Source organism: Thamnophis sirtalis, unplaced genomic scaffold, assembly GCF_051295495.1.
Source record: "Thamnophis sirtalis isolate CommonGarterSnake01/CBP01778 unplaced genomic scaffold, rThaSir2_p1.2 scaffold_3, whole genome shotgun sequence".
Classification (NCBI taxonomy): domain Eukaryota; kingdom Metazoa; phylum Chordata; class Lepidosauria; order Squamata; family Natricidae; genus Thamnophis; species Thamnophis sirtalis.
This window is the reverse complement of record NW_028261383.1, coordinates 114442169-114457557: the sequence shown is the minus strand read 5'-3', so window position 1 is coordinate 114457557 and position 15389 is coordinate 114442169. Positions and strand designations below refer to the sequence as shown.

At 39.7% G+C, this 15389-nt stretch overlaps 1 protein-coding gene across 4 annotated transcripts; it reads left to right on the top strand.

Moving 5' to 3' along the window:
- The first annotated feature begins 1806 nt into the window (after positions 1–1806).
- Positions 1807–14670, top strand: WDR45B (WD repeat domain 45B). 4 transcript variants are annotated; one of them, XM_087709769.1, is made up of 10 exons: positions 1807–2038; positions 5476–5550; positions 6017–6118; positions 6752–6839; positions 7230–7324; positions 8262–8452; positions 11550–11635; positions 11924–12025; positions 13019–13135; positions 13458–14670. In XM_087709769.1, the coding sequence occupies exons 1-10, from the start codon at positions 1972–1974 to the stop codon at positions 13549–13551; spliced, it is 1017 nt and encodes a 338-aa protein (XP_087565895.1). In that variant the 5' UTR covers positions 1807–1971; the 3' UTR covers positions 13552–14670. The 4 variants fall into 4 exon arrangements, with proteins under 4 accessions (XP_087565895.1, XP_087565897.1, XP_087565894.1 ...); XM_087709768.1 differs by having other exon boundaries at positions 1808–2038; positions 13014–13135; XM_087709770.1 differs by lacking the exon at positions 1807–2038 and adding an exon at positions 2905–2994 and having other exon boundaries at positions 13014–13135.
- Positions 14671–15389: the final 719 nt, after the last annotated feature.

Below are 15389 nucleotides of genomic sequence, written 5' to 3'. Positions count from 1 at the left end.
TAATTATTTATAATACTATGCCATAGCTGCAGTTGCTATTGTTGCTTAGTTTATAATATCTTTACTGGGGAGAGATCTAATCTACATGTGCTATATTTTAGTTGTCTTCCATCAATACCATTTTTCATAAACACAATGAATACTTACATGACATATCTGTAGCAACTAGTATTCTTGTTCTTGTCATAGCAAAATTACCTCATTATATTAAATGTTTTATCAGTTTTGGTTCCCCTCAAATCCTGCTGTACCGCCTCATTGTAGTAGTGGTGGTGGAGAAAAAATGGAGTAAAGGGCAAGGGAAGTATACAAGTAATCCTTACGTTACAACCACTTCTTAGTTAACAGTTCAAAATTACTCTACTGAACAGATCATTTAAGACCAGTCCATGAACTTGTGTCTTGCACAGTTCTGTAGTCACATGATAGCAATCCAGGTGCTCATTTACCGGGCTTATTATGACATTGCAACAAGTCATGGTCAAGTGTTTGCCATTTGCAACTTTCCCTGTCAGCTTCCCATAAATAAAATCAATGGGAAAGCTGACAGGAAGGGTTGTAAATCATCCCATAAATTACTTCTGCTTTTCCTCTCAAGGAGCCCCACTATGATGTACAAGATTACAGGGATTTTGTATGTGGTGGCACAGTAGTTAGAATGCAGGCTGACTGCTCACTGCCCACTGCCAGGAGTTTGATCCTGAAAATGCTCCAGGTTGACTCAACCTTTCCCCCTTCTGAGGTGTGTAAAAAGGACCCAGATTGTTTGGGAGCATATGCTGACTCTGTAAACCGCTTAGAGTTGGCTTTAAAGCACTATGAAGTGGCACATATGTCTTAAGTGCTATTGATATTTCATAGCCCTTGTCCATTGTTTCACACTACATATGCTCACCTGCACTCAGAAGTGCTTTCTGTAGCCTCTGCTAACCCCAAGAATAAAAATTATAATACCTCTAAAAGTTTAGCCAAACTAGCAAGCTTCACTTACTAAGCTAGTAGAATTTCCAGCCAATAGAAGCCAGTGTGGTATCATTGCATTCTACTTATATTATTTATTCTATTTACCCTATTTAGCGCTTTCAGCTCTACCCCACCCAGCTATCCTTTGAATGCGCTTGGGAAAGAGAACTGGGTCCGTTCAGTAGCACTAACTCCTAGGTTGTTACGTACAACTCATACATTAGGTGGTTTGGAGGGGTTGGACTAAAAAAAAAAAATAGGCTAACCCCTTCATTGTTTATCAACAATTTTTTCACAAGTCCTTGCCGCTTATACAGAATCTAAATAAGCATATTTAACCCCGCCCCCAATGCCTGGGATTTTTTATTTAATTAAGAGTCCCGTGTATTCCTCCCCAAATCACCTCTGTTGAGCGCCAGTGTCACAGTGCAGCTGCATTGAACTGGAGAGGGGGTGGCGGTGTTACCGCCCGCTCCTCGTTCTCCAAAGTCCTTGCCTTACCTATTTGGTAAGGAGCGGAGGAACGATGTAAGGAAAGCGACAGTTGGGCTTACTACGACCTTGGGTTTTCCCAGTATAATTCTAAGTAGTTTTACTCAAAAGTAGGAACCGTGTATCGAGCTGCCTCCCCGCCGCGAAAAGCAACAGTCCGCCGTCAACACCCGAAACGAGCGAGCGGGCGAACTCGAGCATGAATGAGCTCGGCGCTCAGGCGGGTGGGTTTCTTCGATCGATGCGCTCTGCAATCAAGGCAGCGTCTGCAAATTGCCCGGAGACTACAGTTCTGTAGTACTGGCTGTACTGATTTGGGGGAAACCGCTGCTCAAACGGCGTTGGTATCCCTTCCAGCAAGCCAAGGAAAGCGGTTCGATGCGCTCTGCGCTCGCGTTGCTCCTGATCTAGTCCGGAAGGAATCGTGGCGCCGCTGCCGCCGCCACCGCCGATCCTCGGCTGATGGTGTGAGCGACCCTCTTCCCAGGCCGCGGCCTTTCCTCATCGTCCGGCGCCATGAACCTGCTCCCCGTTAATCCGCATGGGAACGGGTTGCTCTTCGCCGGCTTCAACCAGGACCACGGTAGGGATCTCATGGATCGCTGGGTGGGGTGGGGAGGAACGGCGGTCGTCTGCTTACCCGCCTTGCCCCATTTCAGACGTTTGCGGGCACGGAAACACGGGCCTGCTTGTTTCCCTTTTCCCTCCCTGGTTCTTGGCTTCAGCCGCTTTTGGGGAAGAGCGTCGGTTGCTAGCCCAGTTTCCCAGGAGGAAGTCAGCGAGAGGCCGGGAAGCTGAATGTTGCGCTGGGGACCCGGGCAGAGAATTCATGCAGCTTTTCCTTCTGGATTCGCTTTGGGTCTTCGGCACATACGTACTACGGGCGCCCGGGCGCCTTTTCAGTTGTTGCCCAGATATTTTTGCCTCTTTTTTTTTTGGAAGCTGCTACGGCTCTCTTTTCTTGTTTGGGGCAGTGGTTGTTGGCAGGGACCGGACGGCACATGGCCTTGATTGAACTACGAAATGTTGGGTCCAGTTTCCTGGACTCGCAAGACACGCGAGGCTGAAAAGCAACCGATCCATCTGTGTGTTCGGTGCCCGAGGACAGACTTGGGAGGTTTTATTGGGTAGGAGAGGCCAGTTCCCCATCGGCTAGTTCTAAGTAGAGGAGTCAGCATGAAGAAAGCCAGAGATTAGCGGAACTGTTCGGATTTATGGTGAAGAATCACACCCATCCCACGCCTATGTAATTTGTATTATATAGAAATTCTGTGTAGTTTTGTGCCTTCCCAAGATAAATAGGCTTTTAGGAGACAGAACTATTGGCATAGGCAAGATTTTGCTGTTTAAGACTATTTCGTTAGTTAGACAGATAGATAGACAGATATTTTTATTTGTTACTTGTTTGCTGGGCTTACTTAGCCCTCAATTTTCTCTTTTCTACAGCAGATTGGCAATTTAACTGTTCTCTTGTGTAAATAGATACCAATCCTGACTTGCAGCTCTTCCTCAATAGAGCCCTGTCTTCCTCATGGCCAGGTTAAAGTGCTATTCACTGATATATTTTTTAAAAAAGAACATTTTATTAGATTACAGAATAAAATACAAAAATACAAAAGCAAATAGTGAGACACAGTGGGGAGGAGAAGGGGAAAGAAAGGTGAGGAGGGGAGGGAGAAAAAAAGGTGTTGATTTCCGACTTCCTCTATTCCAGTAGAATAAGGCATTAGCATCGAACCTCAACTTTTTACTTTTCCATAATAATATAAACCAGTCATTTCTATAACAACAAATCAATCTAATCAGTAAAACCCAAAATCAAAGTTTCATTTTTCCCCCATCTCAAGCACAAAGTCTTGAAGCAGTCTCCATGTAGCAACAAAAGTTGTTGTTAGTTGCAAAATCGCGTCTGACCCATCGCGACTCCATGGACAACGTTCCTCCAGGCCTTCCTGTCTTCTGTCATGCTCTGGAATTCATTTAAGCTCACACCTACTAATTCAGGGACTCCATCCAGTCACCTCATTCTCTGTCATCCCCTTCTTCTTTTGCCCTCAATCTTTCCCAGCATTAGACTCTTCTCCAGTGAGTCCTTCCTTCTCATTTGGTGGCCAAAGTATTGAAGTTTCATCTTCAGGAACAAAAGTACTTATATTCTTTTCTTTAATCAAAGTGATCAATTTAACCATTTTTGCCAACTCCATCAACTTCTGTAACCATTCATCCAGAGTGGGAATCTAAATGTCCTTCCAGTAGTCTTGCTGCCATCAACATATATAAGATCACAGTTCCAAAAAAAATTTGCAAGTCTTTTTTCCATTAACCTATTCATTGATTTTTTTGAGCCACTTTAGCTGGCCTAATGTGTACCACTTCTGTGGCTGATCATTATTCTGCCACACTAACAAGAGATAGTGAATGGTGCTTAATTTACAGCAGGACAAGTAAAAAAAAAAGATTGATGGATCCCCAGATTTAGTTTCTCCTCCAATATTCACCCACTAATGGAAAATAACCATAACTCACCCTTATGTGAGTTAGGTGAGTTTTAGGCATGCTTTGAATGATAGGTTTAGCCATCACTTATCAAATTGTCCAACTAAGAGGCACTAAGGGTATATTTGGAGTAAAAGCAAGAGAGAGTTCTTCCAGTTTTACTGAACATTTTTCTGAACACTGATATTGCACTTTCTGAAAGAATATTAAACCCTGTCCTAAAGAGCCTGGCTAGCAGATAACAAACTCGAGGAAAAGTGAAGGAGAAGTAGAAGAAAGCAATTGATTGATAAGCAGTAAGCTGCTTCTTGACCAGGAGAGAAGCAGAGTGACAAAGGAGTTCAATTTATTTTATTTGTAATGCTGCCTACTCTACAAACCATTCAAGGTAGCATAGAGGACAAATTAAAAACACATTGTAACAGTGAAAGTAAAACTCAATAGCCAGCAAGCCCAAATGCCAGAAAAGAACCATGGAAAACACAAGTCTTAGGGCTGATTTTGATTTGTTTATGGTGAAAATGACAATAACCACTAGGGATCTACAAAATGTTCTCTGTACAAACCATTTCATTCACAGAAGAACTAATTTCAGGTTGTCCATACCTTAGTGAAATACAAAGTTTTAAGTGGTTTGGTCTGTGTATGAAATCAAACAGGGTTGTTTTGTCCTGATGTAGACCAAAGTATGACTGTTCTGGGCAGATTAATTTAGGAGGCGCATGGTTGGCTAAAAGAAGCAGAGGAAGGAATACACTAAGAAGATAGGCTGGCAAGGCAGTCTGTTGCAATATCTATATTAGGAGCTACTTCCTTGCAGCTAAAGAACAGTAAAGAACAGAAACACAGTTGTTGCAAAAGCTGAGGGAAGGAAAGAAAAGTCCTGCAAAGATTGGAGGGGGCATGGGCCTGCCAGGCATGCTGAGAATCTGTGGCAATGGGAATTAAATGAAGGGAGAAACATTTGTATGTTTGTGTGTGTAGAACTGCTAAGAAGGGTTGACATACATCAGCTGTGCCTTATAATCCCTAAAGCCAAAGGTATTCCTCCGTATTTTTCATCATCTGCATATCAAAACAACCAAACTGCTTTGAGTTTTGATTCTGCAGACAATCTGAAAGGATTTGGTTGTACTTCCAGAATCCAGTGGTTTCTTCTGGATTGGATATAAAACATAAATCTAATTTTGTATATATCCGTAATCACCATAGTTATCTATGCAACAGGCAAAATGGTGCCACCTGAATTAAAGGAGCGAGAATATATAACCATGGTGGTCCTATTTCCTATTGTCAGTTGTACAGCACTGGACTAGAGCTCTTTCAAAAGAGTACAAGACCCATGTTTGAAATGCTCACCAGGGTTATGGCGGGAGATCTTGCTTGCAAGCTGCTTTATTATGAAAATTGCAGATATTAAACCAGTATTTTTGATGCATGCAAAGTACACTTTAGCATGTCTTGTTCTTCCTCCATTGTTAACATAGAGCATTTATACCTATTTTGGCAATCTTTTTTTTTTAGGATGCTTTGCATGTGGAATGGAAAATGGATTTAGAGTGTTTAATGCAGATCCACTCAAAGAGAAGGAGAAACAAGGTGAGATGCTTCCTCAGTATCCATTGCTGCTTTTCAATTCTAAATAATCCATTGGCGTTATGATCTTGTCTCTCAAAGTTTTGAAGAGAATCCCAAATAAATGTATTGTATTTTGCTCCCAAGTAACTTTGCATAGGATAATAGCCTTAAAATAAAATGTTTGATTGCCAGGGAATTCTAAAACTGGAGGGTAGTTCTCATTAACTATTCATGGCACTATTGCTTCCTGACTTATAATAGTTATCAATAATGTATAATAAAAAAAACAAATCTTTGAGCACACTAAGAGATAGCGAGAACATTTTCTCAGAAAGAGGCAAACAAAAATGTAGAGTACTGCATGTAAGTTTAAACATAATGTTAAGTCTGAAGAAAAATTCCCTTTATATTCTGACATTAGTAAATTCTGCATTGAATGTTTGACTTTATATATATATACATATATGCTTCCTGTTCTGTCCCTTAGAATTCCTAGAAGGAGGTGTCGGGCATGTTGAAATGTTGTTTCGCTGCAATTATTTAGCTTTGGTTGGTGGAGGGAAAAAGCCAAAGTATCCTCCTAATAAAGGTATGATATTGAATATTAAATAGTAGTTTTACTCTTGGGTTCAGTCTCAAAACTGCCACAATGCTCTACCTGAATTGTATATCTCTCCTGGGTAGTTACAATTTAAACAAATGTGGGGGCAGTTCTAACCTTTTCAGAAGGGAATAATGAAACCAGTTTTTTGTTAGAACAGACCCTGGTCTATTGTGCTTCTATTTACGACTGTTTTGATTTTTATTTATAACTAAATAATAAACATTGCATTTCTTAATAGGAGTACAGTAAAAAGGTGCAATCTGATTAGAGAAATGGATTGGACACAAGAGGAAAGATGGAAAAAGGTTTAAGAATAGGGTCTGTAAAACAATGTAGGAATAGCTCAAAGAAATTTAGGGTATCAAGGCTGGGGAATGTTGAGTTTTGTAACAGTTGTAAGTGATAGAAGTTTCGATTTGTTTCCATTCTGGTTGGATCTCACAAAAGTTGGGAGTCCGATATCCCAGAATTAAAAATACACCTGTCCAAATATGGAATATGAATCTTTTGCTTTATCTATATAATGAGGTAATCTAGAATATAACTTCCTACTGGAGCTAGTCTGTCAGTGCTGAAGGTATTTGTTTTACAATTAATAAGATACTTCCTTCTCTGCAGTGATGATCTGGGATGATTTGAAAAAGAAGACAGTTATTGAAATAGAATTTTCCACAGAAGTCAAAGCTGTTAAGCTGCGAAGGGACAGGTAAGTGCTCAGTTTGTGGAACAGAAAGTTCCTTTTATTTATCATTGTTTTGATTTGTTCTATTAGTTAGATATTTTTAAGGAAGGAAAAGGCTGTGAGTGTTCATTATTTATTAACACACTCAACTGTTTTGAATATGATGGAACAAAGGAAGGGATGCTGTACTGATCTGCTTTAGCAAACACAAGTCATTCTCCGCCTTACAGAACCTCTCTGGCAGAAAGATCCATGAACTCCTGCTTTATGACAAATTCTGATACACTTTTAAATAATTTTGGAAGCTTTGCTGTAATAGCTGAAGCAAAAGGAGGAAAATTGATCTAGGGTTGACATAATGCTCTCTAGTACAATCTGAGTACACTATCTATGTCAGTGCTTTTTCTCTTCCAGAATTGTCGTAGTTTTGGACTCCATGATTAAAGTTTTCACATTCACACACAATCCTCACCAGTTACATGTCTTTGAAACTTGCTACAACCCTAAAGGTACGTGGTCTCCATTATAGAACCATTATTGGCTCGTGTTTTTGTTGGCATTATGCTTGTGGAGGTCAATTGATGTTGCTTATTTGGCATGTAGTCACCTGGCATTTTTTAATTGGAAAGCAAATGCTCTGTTACTTAGCTCAGAAAGGTATGTCATCACCATTGCGTGGGGTGGAAGGTTTAGCACCATTTGTCTTTATCTTGGGGTTTGAAAGGAATCTTTTGGGAAGATTCCACTATCATATGGCACTAAATGTAATTCTGAGGTTTTATTACTGCCAGGACCCAAAAACCAACAAAGACACATGGAATTACTTTTGAGCAGCGTCTTTTATAGCTCCTCTCCTATAGAGCGAAATCTTGCCAAGCTAAAGCAACTGTTTTCAGGCTATAGATACACTCTGGGAATCATTAAGGAGGAATCTCCTTGACTCTCTTTCTCCCAACCAAACTTTCCATGCTTCACTACCTCTTTGCCCTATGGAATGCAGTCCTTCCCTCCTGGAATGCCAGACTACATTCCACCACAATTATACAGATATTAAAGTTTCTGGCTACATAATATCAATATATATTATACATGCAGAAGTATGTTTTGCTAATCTAAACTACCAATAGAAGACATACATGTATTTGTAGTTCAGGGTTGAACTATGTAGTTTCTTGGTGCTCCCTCAGCTTGGTGGTTGTCTTGCAGGCATTTCATTACCAAAGTAACAAGTGCATTGATGATGTTACCAAGTTTGGTAATGAAACATCTGCAAGGAAACCACCAAGCTCAGAGAGGACCAAGGACCTCACAGTAAACTTAAAGCGTAGCTTACTCTGTGAAATGGCTTGTTAGTCTGAGGACATGAAAACTTCTTTAGATGGGATGGTGTGAGAGATACTGTAGTAAAAATAACAGTTCTTTAATTCTTGCAATTATTTATTTTAGGTCTTTGTGTCCTGTGTCCAAATAGTAATAATTCCTTACTTGCATTCCCTGGAACACATACTGGACATGTGCAAATAGTAGATCTAGCAAACACTGAAAAACCTCCAGTAGATATACCTGCTCATGAAGGAATCTTGAGTTGTATAGCCCTAAATTTGCAGGGAACAAGAATCGCTACAGCATCAGAAAAAGTAAGCAAAATGTTTTGTTATATAGTTAACTAGGAAGCCACACAACAATCTTGAATGTGTTCATATAAATTTTAAATAGTGTCTTGATAAGAGCCTGCATGTTATTCTTAGATTTGTTTGTTTGTTTATAACATATATAGGCTGCCCATCTTACCTCAAGGTAATTCTGGGTGACTTACAATAATAGAATATAAATATATAAACTAAAAATATAACTACTGTAAGTTAATATAAAATCCAGAATGCATGGCCCAATTAAAAGATGGAGAGGGCAGGAGCAGGATGGTGGGGAGGAGGTGAGATCCGTTCTTAATCAACCACCTCTACTATGATACTTCCCCATTGGGACCCCAACCCAACTGGCAGAGTCTTTAAGCTCTTCTGGAAGGTCAGGTGGGTTGGGGCTGAGGGTTGAAAAGCAAGATGTACCACAGGGCAAGTGCAATAGCAGAGAAGTCCCTTCTCCTGGATCCCATCAGTCAGAATAATCAGTGGGGCCACCTTATATTCCAGGCTGTCATCAAGGCTTCAGCAGTTTATATTTTTAGTGTTGGGAAAATGGGAAATTAATTTCTAAAATCTCTGGATTATGATAAATCGACAAAGAGTGCCATACTTCCCAGTTAGCCATTGTTAGGTCTAAATTTAATTGTAAATGATCTGGCTTCTTTATATTCTTTGTGTAAGTCATCTAAGTGATTCCATCATTAGCAAGCTACAATTTGATCTTTTTTAAAAAAAATAACATTATGATTTATCTCATGCAAGTGTAAAGTTACATCAATTTAAAACTTCAGTTTAGGAAAATCTTTAAAGCCAATTTCATCTATGTCATTCATGTAGCAATTCCTGCACACTCCTTTGTTAAGTGAGGATTTCCCTTCATAAGGCAAACACCTGTTCACAGCTTCCAACAACCAAAGTCAGTGGGGAAGCTGGCAAGAACTTGCAAGTCCCAGGGGGTCTACAAGCAGGCAGATAAGTGGTTGCTGCCAGGTGGTGGGCTCTGAGTGGTGAGGGAGATATGGCATAGTGGGGTTTAGGGTGGCTGCTGCCAAGAAGGGGAGCTGTGGCATGTGTGCCCTGGGGCTTGAAATGGCTGCTGCTGAGTGGGGGGAGTAGGAATGATGGGGGAGGCATGAATAGTGCAGCAGGCCAGGGAGTGGCTACTGCAGGAACAAGTGCATGAGCGATCAGGGAGACGCAGTCGAAACTCAACAAGGCTTGGGAGCAGGGGTGGGTTCCTGCCAGTTTTAACCTCTTCTATAGAAGAGGTTCCACAAATCTACAGTGCCGTTTAGAACAGGTTCCAGCTCCCTCCCCCCGCCCGTCTGCACATCATCAAGATGAAGAGTGAGAGGAGGAATTCTGGGAGTTGAAGTCCACAAGTCTTAAAGCTGTCAAGTATGAACACCCCTGGGGTTTTTTTCTAACGTGTTAGGGATGCAAGGGTCTTGTAACTTGACAGCTTTAAGACTTGTACACTTCAGTGCCAGAATTCCTGAGCCAACATGACTGGAGGAGGAATTCTGGGAGTTGAAGTCCACAAGTCTTAAAGCTGTCAAGTTTGAACACCCCTGGGATTTTTTTCTAAAGGGTTAGGGGTGCAAGGGTCTTGTAACTTGACAGCTTTAAGACTTGCGTGCTTCAAATGCCAGTGTTTCTGAGCCAACATTTTGATTGATAAGCAAGAGTGTTGTTAAGTGAGTTTCACCACATTTTACAAGTTGGCCACGCCCACCCAGTCACATGGCTGGCAAGCCACTCCCACCTAGTCACATGGCTGGCAAGTCACTCCCATAAAACAGGCCACACCTACAGAAGAGGTTCTAAAAAATTTTAAAACCCACCACTGCTTGGGAGGATGTGTGGATGACCAGCTAGTAGCAGCACAGGCATAAAAGAGTTGGGGGAAGTGCATGGGTAGGTGAGACTTACCCAAGGAACTTGTAACTTTCCCCTGACTTTGCTTCTGGAAAGTCAACAAGAAAGGTTGCAAATTGTGACCACGGGACACTAGCAACTGTCATAAATGCAATCTGGTTACCAACAGTCCAGATTATGATCATGTGACTGCAGGGGTGCTGATATGGTTGAAACTTTGAACATCGGTCGTAACCAGTACTTGATAAGTGCCATAGTATCTTTGAATAGCCACTGAACAAGTGATTGTTAATCAATAATTACCTGTTTACAAGTAAACTGGAAAAGAGTTTTAAGGATATTGAACTGGATTGTAACTAAGGGCACCTAAGTTTAATTTCCCAATTGAGTGTTAAGTTAATTAAATGACTTTGGGTCCCTATTTGTCAGCCCAGACCCCCTTGCAGAGTTGTTATGAAAATAAAATGGAGGTGACCCCTGTATATCGAAGTGGCATTCAGATTTATATACTGTCCTATGGCACTTTACAGGACTCTGTGCCAGTTTACAATGTAGAGCATTATTTGTATATTGCCCCCAACAATTTGGCTCCTCATTTTACAGAAGGACAGAAGGCTGAGTCAGCCTTGATCCCTGTTCAAGATTTGCCTGCATTACTGCACTTAACAAATGTGCCATGAGGGCTCTGGATATAATACTTAAATCTTCAGAGGAAACGCATTATAAATGTAAATGGCAAATGAAGTTAAACAGCAGTCTGTTTTGATCAGTTTGACTAGATCAGCTGGTCACTAAATTTTGTGGTGATAGGTGGGCTTGGGAGAATGTTGGGACCAAATTGAGTATGTCCCTCACAGATGTTAACAGAGAGAAGTCTTACCTGTTCATAGATAGATGTCTGTCCTAAGAGTTTCTGATCATAACACAGAATCAGTTTTCCTTAAAGGCAAAAGCAAAGATCACCCATCACCCTAAATATTCCTTAGAAATGAGGCCTGAGCTCTGATATGTTTATGAATTCAGTCTTCTGTTCCAACATCCATTTCACTGAAGGTCAAACTGTCAGTAAAAGGAGATGCAGGCAAGATGTATTTTTTAGGTGCAGAGGCAATATATGGCTATCAGGAAGTGCATGTAAGAGTTAAAAAGACTGAAGAATTTATTGGTTTAGTATTGCTTTCCACAACTTCAAAGATTGTTATTCCTTTTCAAGGGGACCCTTATAAGAATATTTGATACGTCATCTGGGCATTTAATTCAAGAGTTGCGCAGAGGATCTCAGGCTGCCAATATATACTGGTAAGTTTTGCTTTGCGGAGTAATCATTAAAGAATGGAGGAGTGATAGAGAATTTTTAACTGCATATGGAGAGGATGGTCCCTGTGAAATTGAATGCAAACTATTTAAATATCATGCCATTTCCATTTACAATTTGTTAATGTTTAAAATTATTTATTGATTCAAACTTGTCCTGGCCCAATTCCAACAGATCAACAGTTAAATAAGAAGTAGGATGTCTTTATAAAGCAATTTGTTCCATGACAAACATGGGCTAAAGAGATATGTCGCTTCTGATCTCTCCATTAGTATAAACTTCAACCAAGATGCTTCTCTTATCTGCGTGTCAAGTGATCATGCCACAGTACACATTTTTGCTGCAGAGGATCCCAAAAGAAATAAGCAATCAAGGTAACGGGGTTGGGTCTAGCAGGATTAATGTCAAGTTAATGACCAAGAAAGTTTGGTAGAGATTATTTGCCATGATAGTGAAAGGAAATCTTTATGGATGTGAAAACTGTCTCTTACTAGCCCAAAACAATAAACTAAAAACATTTCCAGAAGGGAAGGAGATTCCCTTGCACATCTCATTTTTTGATGGAAACTGTTCCTGAATATTGCTTTTCTGAAAATGTATTTATTAATCATTTCATTTACAAATGGTTGAAATATATTTCATCTTCCTTTCAACTTATTGCCTTTATTAGAACATTTGTGTGATTACTCTTGAATGTTTTTAGCTGTAGATTCTGTGATTTATCCAACATTCTTAATAACATCCCCTTGATATTTTTGCTATAGTTGATTCTTGTGGTCCTGTTCTTTTCGGATTGACATATTGAATCTCTTTGAGTCATCATGTTTGCCCAAAGCTTCATCTTTTTTTGTCAGTTGATTCAATTACATTCCCTTGAGGACTTCAATTCATAGTTGGGTGAATGCAATGCTGGCCTTAAGCCTTGAACTTGATTTTGCTGTTCCAATAACATTTGCATAGTTAAGATTAACACAACTCCTATAATTGTTTCTGGAGATGCCAGAAATGCACATTTTGTCCCATGTGAGCCCAAGAAATGGCAATCATATTTTCCCCTTTGCATCTGGATCACTACGTTATTCTGGCTGCCATAAGTGGACAAGATTTTGGTACTGTTAATTTATTTGCTGAAAGCAACTGCTGTTCTCTACCCTTGACACATTGCTAACTGTATTCTTGTGGTTTTCTTTGTTTGTCAGCCAACTTTAGCACCATTTATACATAAAAGTTGGAATGGTAATTAAATAAGCTTATATAACCAATAAATAACAAACAATTGCAACTGTCAGCAGCTGCTAGCATCTATTTTATTTCTGTGCCTGACTTCAGTAGGTACTCAAGAATTTTTTTTTAATCTCTTAGCTTAGCATCTGCCAGCTTCCTGCCCAAATATTTCAGTTCCAAATGGAGTTTTTCCAAGTTTCAAGTTCCCTCGGGTTCTCCCTGCATCTGTGCCTTTGGAACAGAGCCGAATTCTGTCTTAGGTAAGGGTCCTGATTTAATAAATGCTATATTTTTATATTTATATATATTTATATATATATACACACACATATACCAAAGTCCTCAGACTTTACCGCAGAGTAGTCTGAGATTCCAATATGAAGTTACATGAATTATGAAGCTGTTAGGGATGGAGCAAGCCGTGCAATAAAATGGGAGGTAGGTATAAATAATCTGGAGAATTTAACTTGATGCTCGATGTTGACATCTTCCTCTTCTTCACATCTTACATTGCAATGTGTGATTTTTATAATTGTTTTCATAGCAATGACTTGAAAAACCTCTGTCTCTCTCTTTTCCTAGCAATCTGTGCAGATGGCAGCTACTACAAATTTTTATTCAATCAAAAAGGGGAATGCTCCAGAGATGTTTACGCTCAGTTTCTAGAAATGACTGATGACAAACTTTGACTGGACAGTTGGGAAGTATGGTTTGATGGGGCAAGTTATCAGAATCTCCATCCCAATTCTCCTCCTGTTGAAGAGACAACTTCTGACTTGCTAATTTGATGGCACTCTTCAAGATGGGATTGACCTGGTCAACAATTGGAACAAGGCAAAGGACTGATGTTAGCTCTCCACAGTTGGTTTTCAGTGTTACTTTGGCAGCTGCTGTTCTTTTTCTCTTCAAGTTTCAATGAGGGTTCTCCCTGTTAAATATCATGAAACTGAGTACCTGCCACATTATAAAGTTGGAAAGAAAGGTTATCAAGAGTTTTGATCAGTTGAAGACTCTTCAGATTAGATTCAGCAGGCAGGTTAATTGGAAATGGCATCCCAGTCATTTATCAGCAGCTTTTGCATTTACAGATATTGTTTCCTCCGAATTCCCAGACAGAAACTGTAGCAAAGTTGCTCTGAGTTGCAATAACTCAAAACACAGAACAATCAAGTCTGTTTCGATATTGCTGTGAGTAGGTATTCATGTCATGTATCAGAGGTGCCAAATATTCTATAGCAACCAACATCAAGTGCTGTTAACTCAGTGATTCTGCCAGGTAAGAAGTGTCAACAAAGAGGACTTACAAGGCTGTGTTGTCTCCATCTAGAATGTAATCATTCCATACTATTAAATTTTAGTCCTTTGTGTTCTGGTACTTATGTTGGGGGAAAAGGGGGTTATAATAAAGTTCTGTGATAGGGAGCAGATGCCAGGCTCTGCTTCCATAGCCTCCAAGATTTATGTAGTCAAAATACACTAAATTGATGCCTTTTTAGAACAAGGGATAAAGGGACATGCCTAATTTTTCAAAGCCCTTGGAACACATGTATGTGACCACTTAATTTTAAATTATCACCACCTTACAGCAGTTTCAATTAATTTCATTTGCACACATGCTTCAAAATTTATTGAAGGCTTAATGCATTCAGCTGTAAAGCACCCAAACTTTTCACTTAATTAAAATCTATACTCAAATGTGGGTTTGCATGTTGCTTTTAAATGTGTACTTAATCATGAAAGTTATTTTGCACATCTTTTGTAATATTCTTTAATTAAAAGTGACTAATTTACTGTATTCAGTTAATTGGAGCAAAGCTGATGCCAATTTTACTTTTTTATTCTTAATTTTTGTAAAAATGTGTTATATTACCTGAGATTCAACTCCTGTCATCCATATGCAGCTCCCACTTAGTACCCAAGATTCAGACCTCTCAAAATGTTTAGGAAGAACTATTTTCTCATTCTTTATTAAAAATATGAAGTTCTTCCTTCCTCCGAGATTGACAGAATTCAAGAAATACAAATCTCACATTTTACACATGGGGATTTTATTTTATGAATTTACAAATTCATCTTGAAAGTACTATAATAGTCTGCTCATACTGCCCTTCAACTTGAAGGGAAATGATGTTTACAATCAAAGTAATGTGTTGATGAACTTGGATTTTCCGATTTCAAAGGGAAAAACTGTTGAGGTAAACGAGTGTTAATGTGCTGCACTGAAAGCTGTCTGAAGTTCAACTTCAAGTTACTAATTTCCATTCACACTGCTTTCAGTACTGGTTTGTAAATAAACTCTATTTATAAATAGGGTATTCATGACATGCTAAGACACTGTTGGCTACAGCCCTTTTTTTAAAAAAAAAGGGGGGGGTGACCTATGCAGGATCAAAGCTATTCCATAGGAGCCGAGAATGAGCATTTCCCAATCTTGGGTCTCCACAGTTTACCCCGCCTTCCAGGGACTGCAATACAAAGAAACCTGCAATAATTTCTTCCTGCAGCCACTCTTGC